Source organism: Myxocyprinus asiaticus, chromosome 7 (assembly GCF_019703515.2).
Source record: "Myxocyprinus asiaticus isolate MX2 ecotype Aquarium Trade chromosome 7, UBuf_Myxa_2, whole genome shotgun sequence".
NCBI lineage: Eukaryota > Metazoa > Chordata > Actinopteri > Cypriniformes > Catostomidae > Myxocyprinus > Myxocyprinus asiaticus.
Window position 1 is genome coordinate 12,890,394 of NC_059350.1, and position 25,098 is coordinate 12,915,491.

The 25,098-nt window shown below is 42.8% G+C and overlaps 1 protein-coding gene across 2 annotated transcripts in view; it reads left to right on the top strand.

Moving 5' to 3' along the window:
- Nucleotides 1-23,744, top strand: part of LOC127444421 (catenin alpha-2-like) — a 786,240-nt gene extending 762,496 nt beyond the window's left edge. For both annotated transcript variants that reach the window (XM_051703784.1, XM_051703785.1), the window contains exons 16-18: nucleotides 184-289; nucleotides 12,648-12,782; nucleotides 22,745-23,744. In XM_051703784.1, the coding sequence (XP_051559744.1) occupies nucleotides 184-289; nucleotides 12,648-12,782; nucleotides 22,745-23,032 (529 nt within the window). In that variant the 3' untranslated portion in view covers nucleotides 23,033-23,744. The remainder of the gene's footprint in view (nucleotides 1-183; nucleotides 290-12,647; nucleotides 12,783-22,744) is intronic.
- Nucleotides 23,745-25,098: the final 1,354 nt, after the last annotated feature.

The window sequence follows — 25,098 nt, forward strand, 5'->3', positions numbered from 1 at the left end:
CATTATTGTCGAGCCCTGCAGCATATAGGTTTGTAAAAACATGAAGGTCCGTTTATGTTAGCGTATTAGTGTTTAATACATAGGGAGCTCATTTGCTTTCATTGCTTGATGATGCATGGAAACTTTATTAGCTGATTCTTCAAAATGGACCAGAGTACTAATCTGTGTTTTGTGCTACTGCAGGGGAAAAGGTCCCCTGAAGAATTCATCTGATGTGATCAATGCTGCAAAGAAAATTGCAGAGGCTGGATCCAGAATGGACAAGCTCGCCCGGGCTGTGGCTGACCAGGTCAGAAAACTCTCTAACTAGCTCACTTTTTAATGTTTCTCCTTCTCACTCCATCTCTGTTAAGTGGAAGATCAAAGCCCTGGGTTGTCTTTAATATAATTAGCTCCTACAAGGTGTTGAATTCATTATCAGATGAGCCTCTTCTTCAGAACCTGCTAACCGACACTTTTTAATGTTCAATCAATCAACTTCACTCTTTGTAACAGAAAAGAAAGGCAAAGTAAGGATGCATGTATGAAATGTTGTCTCTGTACAAGAGATAATGTGCAAGTAACTAGATGTGTCTATATGAACATCAGTATACAGTGACCCCAAAAAGGATTAAGACTCCAAAACAGTATGACTTACTTTCTTTTGTAAAACACAAAAGGAGATATTAGGCAAAAAAACTTTCATTGTATGGTTAAAAAAAAAAAAAAATAAATAAAAAAAAAAAATCAGTAAAAGTGAATGGTGTACTAGGCTAACATATCATTTTGTGGTCCATGGAAGAAAGTCATACGGGGATCAGAATTTTCATTTTTTGGTGACCTATCACACTTCAAAATATCTGAATGTCATATGTTGTTTTCTAATGCAATTACATTTATACCAAGTGTCCAAATGCTTTTTGGGGCCACTGTACATGCCAGTGTCAACAATATGCAGCTACAATATTCTTGCATCACTCTCTTGTTGTCCTCAATGACGGGAAAGTGATCAAGAGACTTAAAAGAAGAAGCCTGAAACATGCTGTGTCACCACTGGCCAAGCCTCATGTTGTTTTTCTTGTTTTCAAGTGGTATTTCTTTTCCCTTAGATAAAGAGAAAAGGGTTGAGGGGGAACCTGATCACAATGCTGATCAGAGTGTAACTCGAGTGTTCGAGCACATCAAAGACGGGCTTGACAGTTCCAGAACACTCCTCCCTTCAGGGCAATGTGTTCCGCCCACAGAACCAATCTATCGTGCTGCCAGATATGTCGCACTGTGTTTGTTGGTTAGTCTGAACAGGTGGCTTGCCTTGTCCCTTATCAAACATTTTTCTCACTAGCAGAATATTTACATCTGATGGCCATCTGCAGTTCTAAGGATTCATTAAGGGACCATATTAATTTCAAAAAGAATCTATGCGTAGGAGGTGTTAAACAGGACAGGGTTCTCTATAATCAAGCTGCTGGAGATAATGAGCTGATCCAGAAACAAAATACCTCCTAAAATGAGCTTCATTTATATAGGGCTTTGAGTGGTGTGATGTACCATAAGTTACAGGTAAGTTGGTAGCATGTGGAATACTGTAGAGCAGTGATCTCAGTGGATTATTGGGTAGCGACAAAACCCTGCTGAAAATAAGTAGTTTTCAGCTGGTTTCAGCCTGACCAACTGACAACTGCCCCAAATCCCATTTAAAACAAGAAAAACAGACCAGGCTAGTGAAGTAGCTAAGAACAGCCAACATATTTTTTTTTATTGCTGGTCTAGTAATAATAATAATATTATTAATGTTATTATTATTATTATTATTATAGATCAGCAACAATAATAATAATAAGAATTATTATTATTATTTGTGTTATTATATACCAGCAATAATAATAATAATAATAATAATAATAATTGTGATTGATAATACCGAAATATTAATACAAATTGTATTAAAGATCAGCAATGATATTAATAATAATAATAGTAATAATAATAATAATAATAATTATAATTATTATTATATTTTTATTATTAGATACCAGCAATAATTGTTATTATTGTGATTAATAATACATAAATATTAATAAATGTTTTATTAAATATCAGCAATTATATTAATAATAATACAAGTATTAATAATCATTCTTCTTCTTATTATTATTATTGTTATTATAGATCAACAAGAACAATACATTATTATTATTATTATTATTATTATTATTATTATTATTATTATTATTTATTTATTTATTTAATAAGATTCCAGCAATAAGTATTATTATCGTGATTAATAATACAGAAATATTAATTAAAAAAATAATTATGAACTAACTATATAATCATCCATAGTAATGATATCAAAATAAATAGACTTTTCAACTTTTACAAGGGAGAATAAAACACTTTACACTTATCTTTGATGTTGGCATCAAAGGACGTGCGTCCAATTAAACCTACAGTATTTTGGTGCAAATGTATCTGTCACTTGGTAGAAGTTAGGCAAATTAGGTAGATGCCAACATGAACATGCCTTGAAAACCTTAACTTAAAATGCATAAGAAATAAAGGGAAAAGAAACCAGTCTATATTAAATGCATTATATTAGAAGTATTTCCTTAAAAGATCAATTTTAACAAGGATAAACATTGTTTGTGCTGATGATAAAATGTTTTGTACAGTGAATTATTCAAGTAATAAATTCAATGTTTATTTTTAAGGACTTTTTTTTCCAATGTAGCTCAACTTGTAAACCATGGATCTAACCTTGCCATGGTCATGGGTTCAAATCCCAGGGAACACACATATTGATAAAACAAACACTGAATGCACTGTAGATTTTTTTGGATAAAAGCAACTGCCAAATGCATGAATGTAAGTGTAAAATCTGCTAGAGTACTGACAAGCCATGCCTCGGTAGCGCGTGTGATCATGACAACAGTTGGCTGTCCTCAGAACACTCTTTAAATATCCGTCTAACTGCTGCACTTGACATGGCTGACCCAAAACTGCTCTGGCCTTATATGCTCCCCTGGAGGCGAGAAAAGAGAGTTCTCTCTTCTTTTGCTCTCCTCTCTTACTCCATTTTCCCTCGACGTCATTTGGCACAGTAAGAAGTTGCCTCCTGCAGAGACACTTGAGCGCTAAATGCTAAGGACATTACAGCTACTCTGCCGTGTCGAAGATAAAGCAGCCTCAACAGTTATTAAATGTGTCTCATCAGTCTTTTTCACTCAATGTTCATGTGAAGCTCAGGGAGGAAAAATATTTATAAATAGTCAACAACTTCTGGTAGGACTTAATACTTAGTGACTTTTTATAGAGTTTGCCTCTGCCTTAGCAGAATAAGGGGTAGCTTGTAGAAGCTGTAATCTCCTCATGTCAAGCAAGGTGCTGCATATCCAAAGGAGGGAGGAAAAGATTGGTGTAAAATGTTGAATAGGAGGTGCTCATCCATAGTATTAAACAGGTGCACTGGTACCTTTTAAAATTAAAATAAAATTGGAGGCCCGGGTAGCTCAGCGAGTAAAGACGCGGACTACCACCCCTGGAGTCATGAGTTTGAATCCAGGGTGTGCTGAGTGACTCCAGCCAGGTCTCCTATGCAACCAAATTGGCCCGGTTGCTAGGGAGGGTAGAGTCACATAGGATAACCTCCTTGTGGTCGCTATAATGTGGTTCTCGCACTCGGTGAGGCACATGGTGAGCCGTGCGTGGATGCCGCGGAGAATAGCGTGAAGTCTCCACACGCGCTCTGTCTCCACGGTAACGTGCTCAACAAGCCATGTGATAAGATGCACAGATTGATGGTCTCAGACGCGGAGGCAACTGAGATTCATCCTCCACCACCCGGATTGAGGCGAGTCACTACGCCACTACGAGGACTTAGAGCGCATTGGGAATTGGGCATTCCAAATTGGGAAAAGGGGAGAAAAAAAAGAAAAATGTTAAAATAAAATAAAATTCACTTGTCTGCTAATCTTCAACATGTTTGGCAAGACATATTCATTTCAGAGTGAATCACATTAGGAGTTTACTACAAAAAATAAATAAATAAACAAATAGTTGTTTAAGAATTGTCACAGACAATTTTGTGACAGATAGAATTAATTTTACTGCACTCCCCATTAATAACTGTGTTGTCTGTAAACTGTGACAAAGAGATTCAATGACGTCAGGGCCATTATAGGATTGGCTTAAAAGGCGCACCTGATCCAAGTTGGCCATTAAGCTTTCTCCAGTGATACAGATGTAGAGGTTGCCATCTCCTCTAAAATAATCTCTGATATTACATCTCATAGTAAAGTTGTGTGGTGCGTACAAGTGCATCTTCAGGCACGTGCATACATAGACATCAAAGGGGGCTTGAGTACCTGCCCTTTTTCTTCCTCGAGAGAAAGTACCCTTTTTTCTGGGGTGCTTTTTAAATTTATTATTATTATTATAAATGAATATATATTCCTGTTTGCGCACAGCTTCCCTATCAAACAAATATATTTATTGAATAAAAAATCAAAATATCAGGTCGGGAGATGAGACTTGTTGAGTTCCGATGCCCTCCCTCCCTCTCTCTGTCTCTCTCTCTCTCGCTCTCTCTCTCTCTCTCTCCCTCCCTCTCCCCCTCCACCTCCCCCTCCACCTCCCTCCGTGTCTCCGCGCAGCAGTGCAGCACACATCGGCACATCAGACACACAGACAGGCAGGCAGCAGCCCCTCCCAGCTCCTATCCCAGTTGTTTTTTTCTTGGCTTGTGTGGAGGTGAGTGGTGATGAACAAAATACTAAGCTACCAGTGCCTCGACTTTACAGCTAATTAGCCAAAAGACAAATATAGTTAACTTGTGTCTTGCTAAGATGCATGACTCATGAGCTACTAGCTAATGTAATAAGTTAGCTAAAGTTAAGATAAGGCAATATATCATGGCCATACAGGCTAATGTACTGTAATTAATGGAGACCCTACAGGTGAATACAGTAAAATTTGTGTCTAATAACATCATCACAATCACCACATTGATATGCAAATTAAGCGTTAACTAATTAAAATGTGCTAATTTGCATACATTTGACAAGGCACTGCAGGTGAATAGGATAAACAAAATAACTAAAGCATATCACCACAGAACTTCCCCAGTTAATGACTTACATCAAGAGTCTTCTCCCCTGAAATTTTATGTTTAAATATGCAGATTAACTTGTTTTGGTTAATTTAGAAGAAATCTACAGATGCAAAGGTGTGGAGGGTAGTAGGCTTAAAACAAACACCATCTAAGTGTGTATTTTGGAAGTTTTCTTTCCATTAGAGTAAAAGAAGACATGGAAGCAAAATAGACCAAAATCTCAAAATTGACCATTACACGAAAAAGGTGTCCTTCCTTAAACAGTAACTTCATAATTTTGATCGTAGGCTCCTCATCTAATAACTATCCATTCTATTAGTTTGTTGTAGGCTGATAGAGGGAGGAAGGAGAGACAACAAGGGAATGGAAGGAATGGAAGTAACAGATTCCCTATCTGTCACTCACTCGACGTTGTGTCGATGTAGTGACACTAGGGGTCACTCTTCGGAGCCCGAGACAGCTCTGGTCTTTGATAAAAGGCCAATGAAAATTGGCGAGTGGTATTTGCATGCCACTCCCCTGGACATACGGGTATAAAAGGAGCTGGTATGCAACCACTCATTCAGATTTTCTCTTCAGAGCCGAACGGTCATGCTCATTGAGCTGAATTCCCATGACTATTGATTCACCTCTGCTGGATCTGACGGCGCATTTCAGCAGCTTCTCCCTCCTCTGCACTGGTGCACTGCAGAGAATGCCCCTGGGCACTTCGGCAGAAATAAAAAGAGTATATTTCTCTAAAAGAGCAGCACACACGGAATGTCTTTTTAAAGACGCGTCTTTTTAAAGATGCCTTTTCTTTGTGTGTTATTCCTGGTTGCGCTCGTTATCTCTCGCCTTCTGAAGGTCACAATCACTATCTTTCGTGTCTGGGCACTGCTCACGCGGAGACAGCGTTCGTGGATGGGTCATGTACTCATTGCGAGAACATGTCCATGGCAACGATGCGGTCGCGGCTTACCTTCGTAAGAAAGCAAGCCATCCCAGAGGCTCCCCGCCTCGGTTCTTCTACCCACGGGTATGAGGCCAGCTAGCACTGGGGGCGATTTGGGGACCCCAATGGGACCGCCTCCACCGGGTATCCCCACCGCGGACTTCCCATTTCCCAGCACGCTCGTCTGCCCCAAACGGCCTTCCGGATGAGTCTGCTGGCTCGTCTCACTGCGAGTTCGACCTCTTATTCGGAGCCCGCGAAAGTGATGAGCTCTCGAGCGCAGCATCGGAGAGCGGGCTCGTCCAGTCGGACGCGGAAGCCTCAGCTGGGCTCCTCCCTTCGGGTGCGGTCGCCCAATCACAGGCTGACGCGGAGATCACGACATGCTTTCCCGGGCAGCCGCGAGCGTCGGGCTAGAGTGGAACACTCCACTCTCCCCTGAACCCTCGCGGCTCGATGATTGGTTCATAGGCTCATGGCGCCACTCAAAGCCTTGCCCCGCCCCCGTTCCTTTCTTCCCAGAAGTGCATGAAGAGCTGACAAGGTCGTGGGAGGCACTTTTTACTGCCCGGTCCCGATCTTTCAGCTTCCCTGCCCTCACTACCCTCGATGGTGGGGCGGCCAAGGGCTATTCGGCAATCCCCCCAGTGGATAAAGGCATTCGCGGTGCACCTATATTCGCAGAGCGCTGCCCCCTCGGGTGGGCACCCAAAGCTCTTGTCCAAGGCCTGTAGGTTTGCGTCGTCTCTGACGGCCAAGGCCTACAGTGCCGCTGGACAAGCCGCCTCCGCCCTGCACGCCATGGCTCTCCTGCAATTCCGCCAAGGCACTAAATGAACTGCTCGAGGGTAGTTCCGCCCCGGAATTGATGCAGGAGCTGCACTCGGTGACCGACCTCGCTCTCCGGGCGACGAAGGTCACGGCGTGGTCTCTCGGGCGGGCAATGTCCACCTTGGTGGTCCAGGAGCACCACCATTGTCTCAACCTGGTCGAGATGGGAGAGGCCGACAAGGCACTGTTCCTTGCTGCCCCCATTTCCCAAGTTGGCCAGTCCGGTGACACTGAGGACTTTGCCCAGAAGTTCTCAGTGGTGAAGCAGCAGACAGAGGTTATCCAGCACATCCTGCCCTGGCGCGGCTCAAGATTCCTCACCCCGTCTGCTCATTGCCAAGGGCGTCCCCCTGTGGTGACTGCACAGGCTCCGCCGCAGCCTGCCCCTTTGGCCCGGCCCAGCCTGATCGCCCAGCTGTGGCACAAATCAGCCCCCAATGTGACAGTCTCCATGGGTCACAAGGACAGGCCTCTTCCTCCCCGTCCCAGGCTGTTCCAGGGGTGATCACAAGGAGCCAGGTAAGTACTTTGATGTCCCTGAACTCAGCACGGCCATGACATGGTGTGGCACCTCAGGCTCCACCCCACCGCGAGGCCCCACCCACCGGTACGTCTGACGAGATTGTCCCTCCGGCCGAGATGAAGAAGGGGTTTTACAGCCCCTACTTCATTGTACCGATAAAAGGCGGTGGATTGCGGCCAATCTTGGACTTGCGAGTACTGAACCGGGCTTTACACAGACTCCCGTCCTAGATGCTGATGCAAAGATGCACTCTAGTGAGCGTCCGGTATCAAGATTGGTTCGCGGTGGTAGACCTGAAGGACGCGCACTTCCACGTCTCGATTCTACCTCGACATACACCCTTCCTGCAGTTTGCATTCGAGGGTCGGGCGTATCAGTACAAGGTCCTCCCTTCCGGTCTGTCCTTGTTCCCTTGCGTCTTCACGAAGGTCACAGAGGCAGCCCTTGCCCAGCTAAGGGAAGTGGGCTTTCGCATCCTCAACTATCCCAACGGTTGGCTAATCCTAGCTTGCTCTCGGGATGTGTGGTGTGCACACAGGGACTTGGTGCTCTCGCACCTCAGCCGACTAGGGCTTCGGGTCAACTGGGAAAAGAGCAAGCTCCTCCCGGTTCAGAGCATATCTTTTATCGGTTTGGAGTTGGACTTAGTCTCGTTGACGGTGCGCCTCACGAACGAGCGCACACAGTCGGTGCTGACCTGTTTGAAGGCGTTCAAACAGAAAACAGCGGTTCCACTGAAACTCTTTCAGAGGCTCCTGGGGCATATGGCATCCTCAGCGGTGGCCACCCCGTTAGGTTGATGCATATGCGACCGCTTCAGCACTGGCTTCAGACTCGAGTCCCGAGATGGGCATGGCGCAGCGGGACACATCGCGTGGTCATCATGCCAGTCTGTCACCGCCTCTTCAGCCCTTGGACCGACCTCACATTTCTACGGGCAGGCGTTCCACTAGACTAGGTCTCCAGGCACGTTGTGATCACGACAGATGCCTCCAAAATGGGCTGGGGTGCTGTTTGCAATGGGTACGCAGCTGCCGGCTTATGGACGGGCCCACGGCTGCGTTGGCACATCAACTGCCTTGAGTTGCTGGCAGTTGTGCTCGACCTGAGGAGGTTCCGGCCGTTGATTTAGGGCAAGCTCGTGATAGTTCGGACAGACAACATGGCAACGATAGCATATGTCAACCGCCAAGGCGGTCTGCACTCTCATTGTATGTCACAACTCGCCCACCGTCTCCTCCTCTGGAGTCAGCAGCACCTCAAGTTGCTGCGAGTCACTCACATCCCAGGCGACCTCAACACTGCAGTGGACGTGCTGTCATGGCAGGTTACCCTCAGGCGTGAGTGGAGACTCCACCCTCAGGTGGTCCAGCTGATCTGGAGTCCATTCGGACAGGCACAGGTAGACCTTTTCGCCACCCAAGAATCCTCCCACTGCCCACTCTGGTACACCCTGACCGAGGCACCTCTCGGCTGGCACACAGCTGGCCCCCTGGCCTGCACAACTATGCATTTCCCCCAGTGAGCCTACTTGCACAGACTCTGTGCAAGGTCAGGGAGGATGAGGAGCAGGTCGTCCTGGTAGCACCCTACTTTCCCACCCAGACATGGTTCTCGGACCTCACGCTCCTCGCGACAGCCTCCCCCTGGCAAATTCCCCTGAGGAAGGACCTTCTTTCTCAGGGATGGGGCACCATTTGGCACCCGCGACCAGACCTCTGGAATCTCCATGTCTGGCCCCTGAACAGGGCGTGTAAGACCTAAGCAGTCTACCACCCGTGGTGGTAGACACGATCACTCAGGCTAGGGCCCCCTCTACGAGGCGCCTGTATGCCTTTAAGTGGCATCTGTTCGCTAATTGGTGTTCTTCCTGACAGGAAGACCCCCAGAGATGTGCAGTCGGATCGGTGCTTTCCTTCCTGCAGGAGAGGTTGGAAGGGCGGCTGTCCCCTTCCACCTTGAAGGTGTACATTGCTGCTAAAGCAGCACACCATGACACAGTGGACGGTAATTCCTTAGGGAAGCACGACCTGATCATCAGGTTCCTGAGAGGCGCCAGGAGGCTGAACCCCTCCAGACCGCGCCTCGTTCCCTCATGGGACCTCTCTGTAGTTCTTCAGGGTCTACAGAGAGCCCCCTTGGAGCCTTTGCAGACTGCTCTCCTGACTGCGCTCAATTCCATCAAGATAGTAGGAGACCTTCAAGCGTTCTCTGTCAGCAAAATGTGCCTGGAGTCCGGTCCGGGCTACTCTCATGTGATCTTGAGACCCCGACCGGGCTATGTGCCCAAGGTTCCCACGACCCCTTTTAGGGATCAGGTGGTAAACCTGCAAGCATTGACCCAGGAGGAGGCAGACCCAGCCCTGTCGTTGCTGTGTCCGGTGCGTGCTTTATGCATCTATTTGGATCGCACGCAGAGCTTTAGGATCTCTGAGCAGCTCTTTGTCTGCTATGGTGCACAGCGGAAAGGAAGCGCCACTCCCCACTGGCTCATTGACACCATAGCTATGGCATATCATGCCCAGGACGTGCCGCCCCTGGTAGGGCTACGAGCCCATTCTACTAGGGGTGTAGCGGCCTCCTGGGCCCTGGCACAGGGGCACCTCTCTAACAGACATTTGCAGTGCAGCAGGCTGGGCAACACCCAACACCTTGCGAGGTTCTACAACCTCCGGGTGGAACCGGTTTCATCCCAGGTAGTGGCACGCAATACAAGCTGATAAGCCCGGGATAGCCAGCCAGGTGTAGCGTTTGCACATAGAGCCTTTCACCTCCTCTGAGCTGAAGACGTGCACCATTAATTCCCAGTAGTGTTCACAAACTATGTTCCCTGGTTGACTTCCTCCGAGCCCTGTGGCAGTCGAGTTTTCAGAGAGATTCGCTGCCAGCCCAGTACACGTGCTAACTAAGAGCCCTGTTCTGGGTTAGGTGCTCTGCATGTGGAGGTTCCCTGTAGGGTAACCCCATGCGATGTATATCTTCTGCTAATTAGTTTCCCTGTTGGCAAACTGCGTCTTCCTTGGGCAGAGCCCGCTCTGCCACAGTCTCCATGTTTGTAGTAACTCCTCTACCATGAGTCTTCTCCACATGATCAGCAAGACCATGTAACATATTTTCCACTTAAATATCCCCCCCTCTCTCTGGGCGAGGTGTGGCCTCCATGGTGTCCTCCCCTTGGGAGGGACACCCCCTGACTAGACCTGGTCGGCCCAGTCGGATAACCCCCCTTTTCTTTTAAGGTAGTGAAAAAAAAGAAGGGGTAAAGAGGCCACGACTTGGCTAGCCTGTCTCTATCTTTTGGGTAGTCGACTTGTCCCCAAAGGGCCGTTTGGCTACGAGGCACACAGTTGTCTGCCTGTCACACACCGCCAGTTCACGTAACACAGTTCAGCCAGTTGTGGCATTTTTTATAGGGACCCCTAGTGTCACTACATCGACACAACGTCGAGTGAGTGACAGATAGAGAATGTCATGGTTACTTGCGTAACCTCCATTCCCTGATGGAGGGAACGAGACGTTGTGTCCCTCCTGCCACAAAGCTGAACTACCCGCTGAAATGGCCGGACCTTTTCTCGGCTCCTCAGCATAAAACCTGAATGAGTGGTTGTATAGCAGCTCCTTTTATACCCGTATGTCCAGGGGAGTGGCATGCAAATACCACTCGCCAATTTTCTTTGGCCTTTTATCAAAGACCAGAGGTGTCTTGGGCTCCCAAGAGTGACCCCTAGTGTCACTACATCGACACAACATCTTGTCCCCTCCATCAGGGAACGGAGGTTACACAAGTAACCATGACATTTTATTTCAAAGTTCAAGACCTTTTTTTGTAATAATTTCAGTTGTTGCTGTATTTTTGTATTTTGTCAATCATGTTTTGCAGTGTTTTTTCATTATTTTTTAAGTGTTTTTTTTTTTCCTGTAAAATTAACAAAATAGCAGCAACAGCCTTTTTCAGTTTAGTGTGAAAATTGTTGTTGATTTTGAAGTGTTATGTATTCCAATAACACCAAAAGAATTAAAACGATTTATTGCCTTGTGCAAAATAAACAAATTATTAGTGAAACTATGTCCCTCTCCTTGGTGCAGTCATTTATTCTAAATATATACTTGAAACTAGTAGCATAGAAAACATGCACATTGTGGCATAGTTTCGTTTGCTGTTGCCTGCTCTTGTGGTAAACCTAGTGAATACTAAGAAGACCATGGTCGCTGAACTTATTTTGTAGAAATCGGAGTATGAAACAATTGCGTGAGTGTGAGGTAATTAAAATAAATTGGTAAGGAAGTCAGAGTTGTGTTAATATATTTAACGTTTTGTTTAAAAAACATTTTTTTAAATAAATAATTATGAGAAGTGCCCTTTTTTTCCACTTGAGCCCCTGCCCCAGAAAATGTCTGTGCACGTCCCTGCGCATCTTCATAATGTGCACAGGACGTTAATTGACCAGTCTTACTCTGGCAAAGGATTGGCTCAAGTATAATAATTACCAGTAGTTTTCAGAACTGGGCAGTCCAAGGTTACCCAGCAACATCACCATGACCTAATATATATTTATGAGATAATCGCCACCATGACGTAACAAACAGTCCGTCACTTCCAAACTCTTTTAGGCTCCACAGGCTTTCAAATAATTTTCTGGAAATGAGAGGTTTTAGGGTTTTGATTTATGATTTCTAATCATTTTCTGACACTACACTCAGAGCGCTTTACATAGTGAACAGGGGATTCTCCTCAACCACCACCAGTGTGCAGCATCCACCTGGATGATGCGACGGCAGCCATAGTGCACCAGTACACTCACCACACACCAGTTATTGGTGGAGAGGAGAGAGTAGAGTTATAGAGCTAATTAGTGGAAGGAGATTATTAGGAAGCCATGATTGAGAAGGGCCAATGGGGGGAATTTAGCCAGGACACCCCTACTGTGGATATACTGGGATATGGGCTTGTGTTCACTTTAACATTCTAATATCAATGCTCAATGATAAGTATTTGCATATGTAGATTTCTATGCAACATTTGTACTTGTGTGGTTCATGTTTATGTGTACAGTGTTCCTGGAAATGGAAAATAAATAACAGGATTCATGACTGATGAGTCATGATACAATCACAGACTTGAGCCAGTATGTGATGACATACCTTGAGTCATCTTCAAGATGCCACAAATTTCATCTTTAGTAAAGACTTTGATAACTTCACCCACACATGTTTGCTGTACATAGTGAACATTCAAAGGTTAAGTCTCTATTTATTCCTTCTTGTTTTAGTGTCCCGACTCGGCCTGCAAACAGGACTTATTGGCGTACCTCCAGAGAATTGCCCTCTACTGCCACCAACTCAACATCTGCAGTAAGGTCAAGGCTGAGGTCCAGAACCTGGGAGGAGAACTAATTGTTTCAGGGGTATGTATAACTATAAAGACTATTCCTTTTTGTGTGGCTATCAATATGACTACTCCTGTGGCTTGACCTGACGTTTTTTTTTTTTTTTTTTTTTTTTTAAAGTGTGACAAATAATCCAGAAGCAATATCAGTGTCTTGATATGACGATTGCACAAGCGATAACATTACTTTCTTGACTCCTTATGTGATATTATTTTGATTGGACTACCAACAGAACTGTAATTAAAATGCTGAATAACCATATTCTTTCCCTATATCCCTAGGTCAACACTTGCTTAATTAAACATGCAAATTAATGAGATTATGGGTCCTATTTTAAGAGTGCTAGCGCTAAGCACCGTGCATTAATTCATTTACGCAAAGTCAATGGACATGGCCACAAAGTTTTGGTATTTTCTTGCAAGCATGTGCTAAGTCAGGCGCAAGTGTTACGCGCAAAGCACTAATGGGCTCCGTCCTATTATATAGTCTATTCCCTGTTAAAAAAAATCATACAAAATCCAAACATTTTTAGAAAGTGGACTCAAGATGGCGCCGAGTATGGCTGCTGCATTGCGAGCTCCGACACAACATAGTAGTGTTTTGTTTTTTTTTGTTCACAATTCTTATGTTTTTTGTCTTGGATGTTGTCTGCCTTATTGTCTACGACAGACAGACACTTTTGGACATTGGTTCAGCAATTTCACACCGTAAACCGGACTTCACATTCCTCAATGCCGACCTGCTGTTTACAAACACACCAGCGGAGCCCTTTGTCTGGGCTGCTTGGCCGCGGAAACGCAAAAGGAAAAGGGGAAGCAGAGCCGGCGTTCTCATCAGAGTAAGACGCTGTGCAAATCGACCCCCGCTACCCACTATTCTACTGGCAAATGTTCAGACTCTGGATAACAAGCTCTGCGAGCTGAAAGTGCGGATCTCTTTCCAACGAGATACAAGGGACTGCTGCATTATCTGCCTTACGGAAACTTGGATGTCTGCAGAGATTCCAGACTCAGCCATTGAACCCGCGGGGTTCTCCGTGCACCGAGCGGACAGAGTGAAAGACCTCTCAGGTAAAAGTAGAGGAGGTGGTGTATGTTTTATGATCAACAAATCCTGGTGTGATCAGAGGAACGTACATTCTATCAAGTCTTTCTGCTCTCCTGATCTGGAATTTCTCATGCTTCTGTGTCGACCATTCTGGCTACTGAGGGAATTCACAGCGGTCATTATCACAGCTGTGTACATTTCCCCACAAGCCGACACAGACCGGGCACTCAAGGAACTGAATGGGAGTATAAGTGAGCAGGAAACCGCGCACCCTGAGGCCGCGTTCATTGTAACCGGGGACTTTAATAAAGCCAGTTTCAAATCAGTCACACCAAAATACCACCAGCACATTTAGTTTCAACACACGAGGGGACCGGGTTTTGGACCATTGCTACTCTCCCTTCCGGGATAGCTACAAATCCCTCCCCCGCCCACCATTTGGCAAATCAGACCACTCTTCCATTCTGCTTCTGCCCGCTTACAGGCAGAAACTGAAACAGGAAGCACCCACCCTCAGAACGATCCAGTGCTGGTCAGACCAATCAGATTCTACACTACAAGACTGTTTTGATCACACGGACTGGGAGATGTTCCGGTCCGCCTCTGATGACGACATCGAGCTTTATGCTGATAGCATAATGTGTTTCATCAGAACGTGTGTAGAGGATGTTGTTCTGACCAGAACAATACGGATCTATCCAAATCAGAAACCTTGGATTAATAGCGATGTTCGCGTGGCACTTAATGTGCGGACCTCCGCTTTTAATTCTGGGAACGCGGAGGAGCATAAACAAGCCAGTTATGCCCAATTATCAGAATCGCAAAACGGCAGTACAGGAGCAAGATTGAAGGACAGTTTAACACCACCAACTCTAGAAGAATGTGGCAGGGAATTAACATCATCACGGACTTTAAAGGGAATAAAAACTCCGCCATGAACACCGCTGCCACTCTCCCGGATGAGCTAAATACATTTTATGCTCGTTTCAAGGGAAATAACACCACCCTCGCGGAGAGAGCTCTCGCGGCTGAAGCTACAGAGGTTAGTTTACTCTCCGTCTCTGTAGCGGATGTAACCCGATCCTTCCGACGGGTGAATATCCGCAAATCCGCGTTTCGGCATTCCGGGCCGTGTCATCAGAGCGTGCGTGAACCAGCTGGCTGGTGTTTTACGGACATTTTCAACCTTTCCCTCTCTTTGTCTGTAGTCCCCACATGCTTTAAAACATCCACCATTGTGCCTGTTCCAAAACAATCAAAAATAACTTGCTTAAATGACTGGCGTCCTGTTGCTCTGACCCCCATCATCAGCAAATGCTTTGAGAGGCTAATCAGAGATTACATCTGCTCTGTATTGCCTCTCTCTCTTGACCCGCTGCAGTTTGCTTACCGCAACAACCACTCCACTGATGATGCCATTGCATCTACACTACACACTGCTCTCTCCCACCTGGAAAAAAAGAACACTTATGTGGGAATGCTGTTTGTAGACTACAGCTCAGCATTCAATACCATAGTGCCCTCCAAGCTAGATGAGAAACTCCGGGCTCTGGGCTTAAACAGCTCGCTGTGCAGCTGGATCCTGGACTTCCTGTCAAGCAGATGCCAGGTGGTTAGAATAGGCAGCAACATCTCCTCCTCACTGACCCTCAACACTGGAGCCCCACAGAGCTGTGTTCTCAGCCCACTCCTGTATTCCCTGTACACACATGACTGTGTGGCAACACATAGCTCCAATGCCATCATTAAGTTTGCTGATGACACGACGGTGGTAGGTCTGATCACTGACAATGATGAAACAGCCTACAGAGAGGAGGTGCACACTCTGACACACTGGTGTCAGGAGCACAACCTCTCCCTCAACGTCAGTAAGACAAAGAGCTTGTGGTGGACTTCAGAAGAAAAGACAGAGAACACAGTCCCATCACCATCAATGGAGCACCAGTGCAGAGAGTCAGCAGCTTCAAGTTCCTGGGTGTCCACATCACTGAGGAACTCACATGGTCCATCCACACTGAAGTCGTTGTGAAGAAGGCTCATCAGCGCCTCTTCTTCCTGAGATGGCTGAGGAAGTTTAGAATGAACCGCCACATCCTCACACGGTTCTACACCTGCACTGTAGAGAGCATCCTGACTGGCTGCATCTCCGCCTGGTACGGCAATAGCACCGCCCACAACCGCAAAGCACTGCAAAGGGTGGTGCGAACTGCCAGACACATCATCGGAGGTGAGCTTCCCTCCCTCCAGGAAATATATACAAGGCGGTGTGTGAAAAAAGCTCGGAGGATCATCAGAGACTCCAGCCACCCGAGCCATGGGCTGTTCTCACTGCTACCATCAGGTAGGCGGTATCGCAGCATCAGGACCCGCAACAGCCGTCTCCATGACAGCTTCTTCCCCCAAGCAATCAGACTTCTGAACTCTTGATCTCCCATGATCAAATACATCAGCACTGCACTTTATTACCCTTACTCTTATATCTCACACCGGACTGTCATAAATTATATTACTATTATATTATATTCTCTCTTAACAACTGACTATCAACCGACAGCCTGAATGTCAATACAGTACAATATTGTACATTCTATATATATATATACTTTTTTTATATATTTTTATTTTTATTTTTATTGAATAATGTGTATCTATATAGTGCGTATTGTATACTGTACAGTGTATGTTATTATTTGTATATTGTTGAGTGTAATTATGTGTATATCAGATGTTTAAATTGTGCTGTGTTAATTTGATGTTATTGTAAATTGGTATATGTCTCATCACTGTCACGACTGCTATGTTGATCGGAACTGCACCCAAGAATTTCACACACCATAGCACTTGTGTATACGGCTGTGTGACAATAAAGTGATTTGATTTGATTTGATTTGAACATTTTACCCTCTCCAACTTCTTCCACTGGCCACTTTTGCAGTAACTTAAAAATCAATCTGTCAACAGGTGGAGAAATACCAATATAAATTACTCTAGATTGTAAATACAATTGTAAATATAGCCTAAACATAATAATAGTAATAATTAAAAAAAAGAAATAAAAATAAACCTTGACCTCTAGAAAGTTTAATTCATTTTTGGTTTTGTTTCATAAAACGGCTACAAAAATGATTGTCAGGGACATAATATGATGTTCTGTACTTTCAGAGATTGGAAATTAACTTTATTACCACCTGCTGGTAGAATCTCCAAACTGCAAATGCAGGAACTGATTTTAGGCTATGTGCCGAGCATAGTGAGAATCACCCTGGTACCAACTGAAATGAACTGCACCTCACACAAGATACCAAAGTATATGGTGATTTAAAAAAAAATTTTTTTATCACACTTCACTTAAGGTGTATGTGTTTGTGATTATTAATATCAGACAGTCCCTCCCTCCATCCTCAGGGCACCAGCTAAGGAGTTTCACCTTGAAAATGGTCCAGATGAACCATTTAATAAATTAAAAATATGTAAATTGGAGAGAGTTGGTCATCTGAATAATCTGAAAGATTCAAGATCAGCCTTACCCTTAGAGCTCTTCTGTATCATCAACACAATGAACACACAGTTGTAATAAAATAAGTTTTATTTACAAAAAAGTAAAAAAATAAATAAATAAATAAACAAGAATAACTAACAAAAACTACAAAGTGGTACTAATATGTTACAAGATAAAATAAATGAATAGTTAAATAAAGTGCATAGGATGGAAAGATGTAAGTGGTTGAATTGGATGTAGCAATGGCAAAGTATGACTATTATCTTATGGAAAGATAAGCTGCTGTTTCTCTATTAATTAATTAGGTGAAAACTTAATTTATATTTAAACAAATAACTCTAAGTTTATTTGCTAGACATTTGACACATAGCTTAAGCAATCTAAGGAACATTAGATAATCATAAACTGATAATATACACTAATGCCAAGGCCTCTGGAAAGAGGTTTAGTAGTGATATTTACGTTTTTCTTGATCGGTCGATGAGTTCGGTGCTGGCGACGTCTTCCGCTTGGGCTCAGGACCGCCTTACAGTGGGGAAGGAGTTGGATTCCATTTCAACAGCCTGGAAGCACTGAGAGGGTTCTTGCAATCTGGAACATGCAGATATACAGCCCTTATGTCAGTGCAAGATTCATCATCTGGAACACGCAGATGCACAAAACTTGAAGAGAAGATTTGCTCGCCAGAGCTAAACTTTGTCTCTGTAGTTATCTCCCTGGTATCAGGATTCCGAACTTGGCATTGCAGTAGTCTCTTGTTGTGAGACTTGGAACATAGTCGATCTTCTACTGTCTCTCGGATGGGCACTAAGAATGTTGGGTGTTTGTATCCTGTTATATCTCCTACCACTCAGGCCAGAGATTCAAAATGTTGATTATTGTTCTGTCATTGCTCCAGAACTCGAAAAGCCTGGGAACTCAGAACGTTGGTTATTATTCTGTTATTGCTCCCAAACTCGAACAGCCGGAAAATCAGAACGTTGATTATTATTCTGTTATTGCTCCCAAACTCGAACAGCTGTGAACTCAGAACGTTGATTATTATTCTGTTATTCCTCCTGAACTCAAACAGCCGAAAATGCAGAACGGAGAAGTGTTATATAAGTGTATCCTGTTAACGACCCTCTGGATGGGCACTCAGGACAAAGATGTGGTCATCCGGAGGATAGTTTCATACCTTCCTGATGAGGAGGAGATTTCAGTTTGGCGCCTTCCTGTTTCAGGGTTATGATTGGCTGCTGACATCAGAGGGGGCCCACACAGTGTGGCTCACCCTCCCTTCTCTGTGTGGAACATTTGCATATTTCAAAGTACATAGTTAAAACAATGTCTTTAAAATTTCATCTATGCATTGTTCCTTTTCCAAACCTCTTAAAAATGCTCTTGGGGACCAAATATGATATTGAAAGATTAAATATTACTCATGCATTAATTTATACCACCATAGTTCAGTTTGTGTGAACTATTGTGCTAATTGAACTACTGCAATTTACTGTACATAAACATTCTGTGAACAAACATGGAGTGGATATGTTGCAGTTGGTGTCCATGTAGGAGTAAAAGTTTGTGTGTAAAGATTTGTCTTTGTGGTGTCTTTGTTTCAACTTTTGACACATGGTCAGTTAATGCTGCTTCGAGAGGTCTTGAAGAATATTTATGGTCTTTATCTCAGCTCTGATCTTGGGGCAAACCTTAGGATGGGGGATTTGAGAGGTTGCTAAGAAACCACTCATGGACCAATGAGAAGTCTTTTCCAACATGTCGGAAGGTCCTTCCTGCCTTGTGAGGGGTGTCTGGCAGTTGTCCGAGTAGCTTATCTGATGGCTGTGCTTGACATATGTTTGTGTTGGTCTGCCACGATCCAATCAAAATGGAGCCACTCTTCTTTGCCTTGACAGTTAGGTAGGGGCTCTGCCATAAACTGGCTCATGGAATGTCATCTGAACCGATTGTTCACCACACGAGATTAGACGTGCTTCTCAAACGTCTTAGCGCAATTACCTATTTCTCAAGAAAATAGCAAATTGCACTTTGCGGCACTTCATTTACATACAATACACCCCCAGTTTGTGCGCATACACCCACAGATAGTGCAAACACTCCCACCCACAACCACTTGCGCTTGGACAAAAATTGCACTTAGAATTAGTGCCCTCACGAAAAATGTGATAATACGTAGCGCACGGTCATTGGTCATGAAAATAGAGCCCTATATGACAACAAATGTAACATACCACTGACATCATATAATTTTTTTTCGCTGTAAGCGATTTTTTTTCATGGAAAGGTATGCAAAAAAATGTCTTACTCCCTGAAAGATATCACTGAAATAAGTGTCATGAGATATCTCTCCAGTCTAAGTGACAGCTCTAGACTCTGTAAACAGCCAACAAAAATATGTCTGTGGGCCGATGCCTCTGACGATTTCTGCCTGTCAATCATTTTGCATGTTCTCATAGTATTGTAGTTGCAGCGAATTATTGAGGCTTAATGCCATATTCTGATTCATAATTTGTCAGTTGAGGGTGCTATTTTGCTACTGTTGTTTTTAGCATCAGTAGGAACATGCTTTGTGTCGGTTTCAATGGCATCGGTGCGGTGTTTTGGAAAGAGGGGGCTTGGCTAAATCAACGGCTCAGTCTTGTGGAAGTTAGAACGGCTAAATTTTTCATTTTGCAATAAATATAACACTTATACTCTTTTCTACACATAGTTGGATGTTTTTATTTTTATTTTATTTTTTTTACTTTGGGCAATTTCATGTCCCAGGGGTTGATTTATACAGTACTGTGCAAAAGTCTTAGGCACATAAGATGTTTCACAAAAGCATTTGTCTTAAGATGGTTATTTATATCTTCATCTTTAGTGTGTCAATAGGAAATATAAATGTTAGACTCCCAAACATTACTTTTGCAAATAGAAAAGATTAGAATAGAACAGGGGTCGGAAACCTTTTTGACATGGAGTGCCATTTTTTATTTTTCTGGTCAATGGCTGTACATGTATGTGATTTTCCAAAGTTTGAGACCACTTGTGAAAATGTTTCTATCTTGCATTTTTCTATTTTAATAGCTTTTTTCATTACAAATGATATTATCAGCATAACAGTTTGAGGGAATTGTTTTTGCAAAACCTACATGTGAAAAACCTTGCATGTGAATTTTCACAGAGCATCTTGTGAAAGTGCTTTAATGAAAGAAAACCTGTCCCTTTAGGTCTTAAATATTTCTTATATTATGTCATACATTTTCCAAAATCATAGAGAGGGGTAATCACTAGCATGCAAGCAACAGTGAGAAAGGAGGAGGCTATTTTATTTATATGAAGTTTTGTCACCTGACTTGCATTCCAATCTACATCTTGATGTAATCCTTCCTCATGATCACGCAGTGGGTTTCCATCAGCCGAATGGGAGTGTGACGAGACTTGTGCTGTGTGTGCAAGCCGATCAGCTATAACACTTTTCAATTAATCGCACCTGCAAAATACTTAAACTTTATTTCCAGGTTTAATTTATATTTGGAATAGACTCAGATTTGAACCCACGATGTGGGTTTATGTTTTCTCTTTTAATCATTTAATGTAATTTTGAGTGTGACTATGGTTTAAGGGAGGTATGCCTGTATGCTGGGTTGGGAACCTCAAGGATTAATAGTGGTGTTTTCCTTATTATATCATGTGTTGTTCTGAAAGCAAAAAGAAACAAATGAAACACGGAATGTAGGCTGTCATCCGCGCAGCCTGACAAAAGCAAAGCGGCCGCGATGCGTGAATGGCTTGCATGTGCTGCATGAGTCTGTTGGGTATATTGAAGTCTCATCACATTTCAACTTTTTGTTTAGCCTCCCATTCAGCTCATGAAAACATGGTGTGTGATCATGAGGAAGGATTACATCAAGATGTAGATTGGAATGCAGGTGCAGAATTTATATAAATAAAATAGTCTACTCCTCTCTTGCTGTTGCTGGCATGCCAGTGATTACCCCTCCATGTGCCAATACTGGCATGCGTGCCATAGGTTGGAATAGAAGAACAGGGAGCCCTGCAACAGATGTCATGGCCCCCACAAGGCTCCCCACTGAACATCGTGTCTGTCTGAGATTACATATAGAGACAGAAGCAATTGAGACAGCCTAAATAGATTGAAGAACTGTGACAAATTCTCCAAGAAGCTTGGAACATCCTATCTGCCAACAACCAAGAAAAACTGTGTCCAGGTGAACCTAGGAGAATTGATGCTGTTTTAAAGGCAAAGGTGGTCACACCGAAAATTTATTTAGCTTTTTAATGTTTACTGGACTTTGTATGACATTAAGTGATAAATGAAAACTATTTATTTCATTATTTTTGAAGACATTCTCACTATGCAGCATTTTTCACAAGTGCCTAAAACATTTGCACAGTACTGTATACATATATATATATATATATATATATATATATATATATATATATATATATATATATATATATATATATATATATATATATATATATATATATATATATATATATAATTTGGTTTTATGAAGTTCACATTTAAACTGACTTCTAAAGGAAGAAAGATATAAAGAAAGAAACTTTTTGGTACTTTTCAAATACATTGTATGTATAGAGTTGATTATTTTAGCCCAGACCCAGACTTCAGTATTGAAATATGAAAATGTATTTAAAAAAAAAAAAAAAAATGGTAATCTACAAAATGAGTGAAATAAACCATTTAAATATTTGTGTGAAAATGATATCTATTTTTCAAACCACACTTCCACCACACCATACAATTTTGCCCCTTAATATAACCAAGTCAACAAGTGTCAGTGAATACCATGCTTGAAATAAAATATTAGGCAAGTGTTGTTTAAAAAAAAAAAATCAAGGTAAATATCAGTTGTGAGCAGAATATTTTTATTGGCTGTCATTTCCAATCGAGCTGTAAATTTGTTAAATGATGCAAAAAGTGTGAAAATACTATTTAATTGTGTGGATTTTGCATACATAAAATTATATCTATAAATTAGCATTAGCAAGACAAATGAGTCGGCAGTTTTATTTCATTGTTATCATTTTCTTAAAAAAGAAAAATTGTTTCTTTAAAATTGTCATTTCCATCACTGTCATTTCCACCAAGGAATTCTATTAAACCTATTACAGAATTGGAGGTGTGGTTGAAATGACCATGACTTTCAGAGAGAGAGGGGGGAAAAAAAGACATAACATAAATTTCCTTTGATGCATGTACATACACTGTTGAACATTGTAAGTAGACAAATTATTAAACTATAGTGAGAGTGTGAAAAATTTTACTTTCTAGAAATGTTCAGGGCTAAAAGTGCCCAAAGTTGAAGAAACACCCATTTATTAACAGTCCACTGAACTCAAAACACTGAAAATCCACTAACCTGAATATTCTCTTTCACTGTTGCTCCATATCCAGCTGGACAGTGCTACATCCCTCATCCAGGCTGCCAAGAACTTGATGAATGCTGTGGTTCTCACGGTCAAGGCCTCCTATGTGGCTTCCACCAAATACCAGAAGGTGTACGGCACAGCGGCGGTCAATTCTCCAGTGGTGTCCTGGCGCATGAAGGCCCCGGAGAAGAAGCCCCTGGTGAAGAGAGAAAAACCCGAGGAGTGCCAGACCCGTGTCAGGCGGGGCTCACAGAAGAAACACATCTCCCCCGTCCAAGCCCTCAGCGAATTCAAGGCCATGGACTCATTTTAACTTCACACCACATACGCCCAAAACTCCTCCTCCACTCTTAATTTCTTCTCCTTTCCCTGTAATGGCTTATTTTCTCCGAGCTGTATCTTGTTCCATGCAGCGGTGTGTGTGTGTGTGTGTGTGTGTGTGTGTGTGTGTGTGTGTGTGCCCAGTACATGTCTGCAAGTTGGAGGGTTTGGCCACCTATCCTCTTCTAACCAAATTTCTCTGTTAAACAAGAAACAAGCAAACTTGTGAAGGAGAGTGACATTTACAGTACAGTGTTGGCTTCAGTACAATTCATGTGGTGTTCATTCTTAACAGTGCTACCACTGACTGGCCATATAGACACAGAGGAAAAATAATATAATGTATGGTCTAGTAGTGTCAGCTCTAACCAAGACAGGGGTGCTGCTTGCCTTCCTATGTTTTTATTTGTATTATTATTATAATAATTATTTAAAATTAATATGACCCATAGTAATAGGAATAACTTATGTTGAAACAGAATTTCTGCCTTGTTCCAAATTATCCATATGGTGACCTAAGGCATTAGTTTTTTTGCATTTAAAATCCATTTATTTTATTGTATTACTGTATCACTAACCATGGCAGCCAGGTTTGGCTATAGTATTACATTTAGAAAAGGACTAGTTGTGTAGTTTGCTCAGAGACTTGTAGAATACTGCATATCTTTATAGTCCTGAATTATTTAATAAACCTTGCAACTGTGTGTTCTGAGTCGAGTTCTTTTAAAAAAAAACTAAAGGAATTTAGATTTTCGGCAAATATATTACCCCTGCACCAATAACTTATAATTAAAACTGTGTTTACGGCATTAAATAATGTACAATGTCAGCTGCATGTTTGACATGCAAGATCTTATATCAAGCTCATCTCCATCATCAAACAAATTGTTTGCCACAAGGTGTGTTCTGAAATTGTTTGTGTGTGTCTGTAAAATTTTTGGGTGAATGAGGTAATCACAAATAAAAAGTTTGTCGGCAACTTCAAGATAAAATAGTTTGGGACTTTTTGGAATTTTTGTGAATCTCACAAAGCCTTTCATGTCCACAAAATATTTCACCCCAAAATCAAAAGAAATAAGAAGTTATGTTTTGCATAAAATGAAGACTTCTTTTAGAGTAGCAGTATCAGTGTAGTAGCAGAGGAAAATGTGTATTATTACAGTAAAATATTAAAGTAATGTAAGCATAATAGTGGAGGGGAAGCGCTTAATTGTCATGAAAATAATCTCACAATGCAAAAATTCTTAATCTTTCAAAATATAATATATATATATATATATATATATATATATATATATATATATATACACACCGATGAGCCAAAACATTATGACCACTCACAGGTGAAGTGAATAATGTTGATCATCTCCTAAAAAGGCCACATGTCAAGGTCTGGGTAGATTAGATGGTAGGCAAATAATCAGTTCTATCAGGAAGACTCGCAGATTTGAGTAAAGTTTTAGATTACATTTATTTGATGAATAGAAAACAGGAATGTAATGTCTCTCTTTGGTGTAAGCCCTGTCTGGCGATCCGAAGTTGTTGTACTCGGAACCATCAGATCCTGCCGGAGATAGGAGGCAGGGGTGAGGAGCCTACTCCCGTGCAGGATGGGACTCAACTTGTGATGGTGGGGTGGTAGAGGTTGCCATGTTAGCACACTGTAACAGCAATGTAATAGATTGTGAGCAGACTTATAAAGCAATGGCTTACATGTGATTGGCTAGGAGTTACCTAGCTAATGATGTGATGTGCAGCTGCTAGTCTTCCCGCTAGAACTATGCTGCGCTTACATTTCTTGTAGTCAAAGTGTTGAATGCAGGAGAAATGGGCAGGGGTAAACACCTGACAAGGGCCAAATTTTTATGGCGAGACGACTGGGTCAGAGCATCTCTGAAATGATTGTTGCACAAGTCACCAAAAATGTTAATGATGCTTACGGGAGTAATGTGTCACAACACAGTGCATTGCACCCTGCTGCGTATGGGGCTGAGTAGCCGCAGAGTGCCAATGATGACCCCTGTCCACCGTCAAAAGTGCCTGCAATGGGCAGGCGTG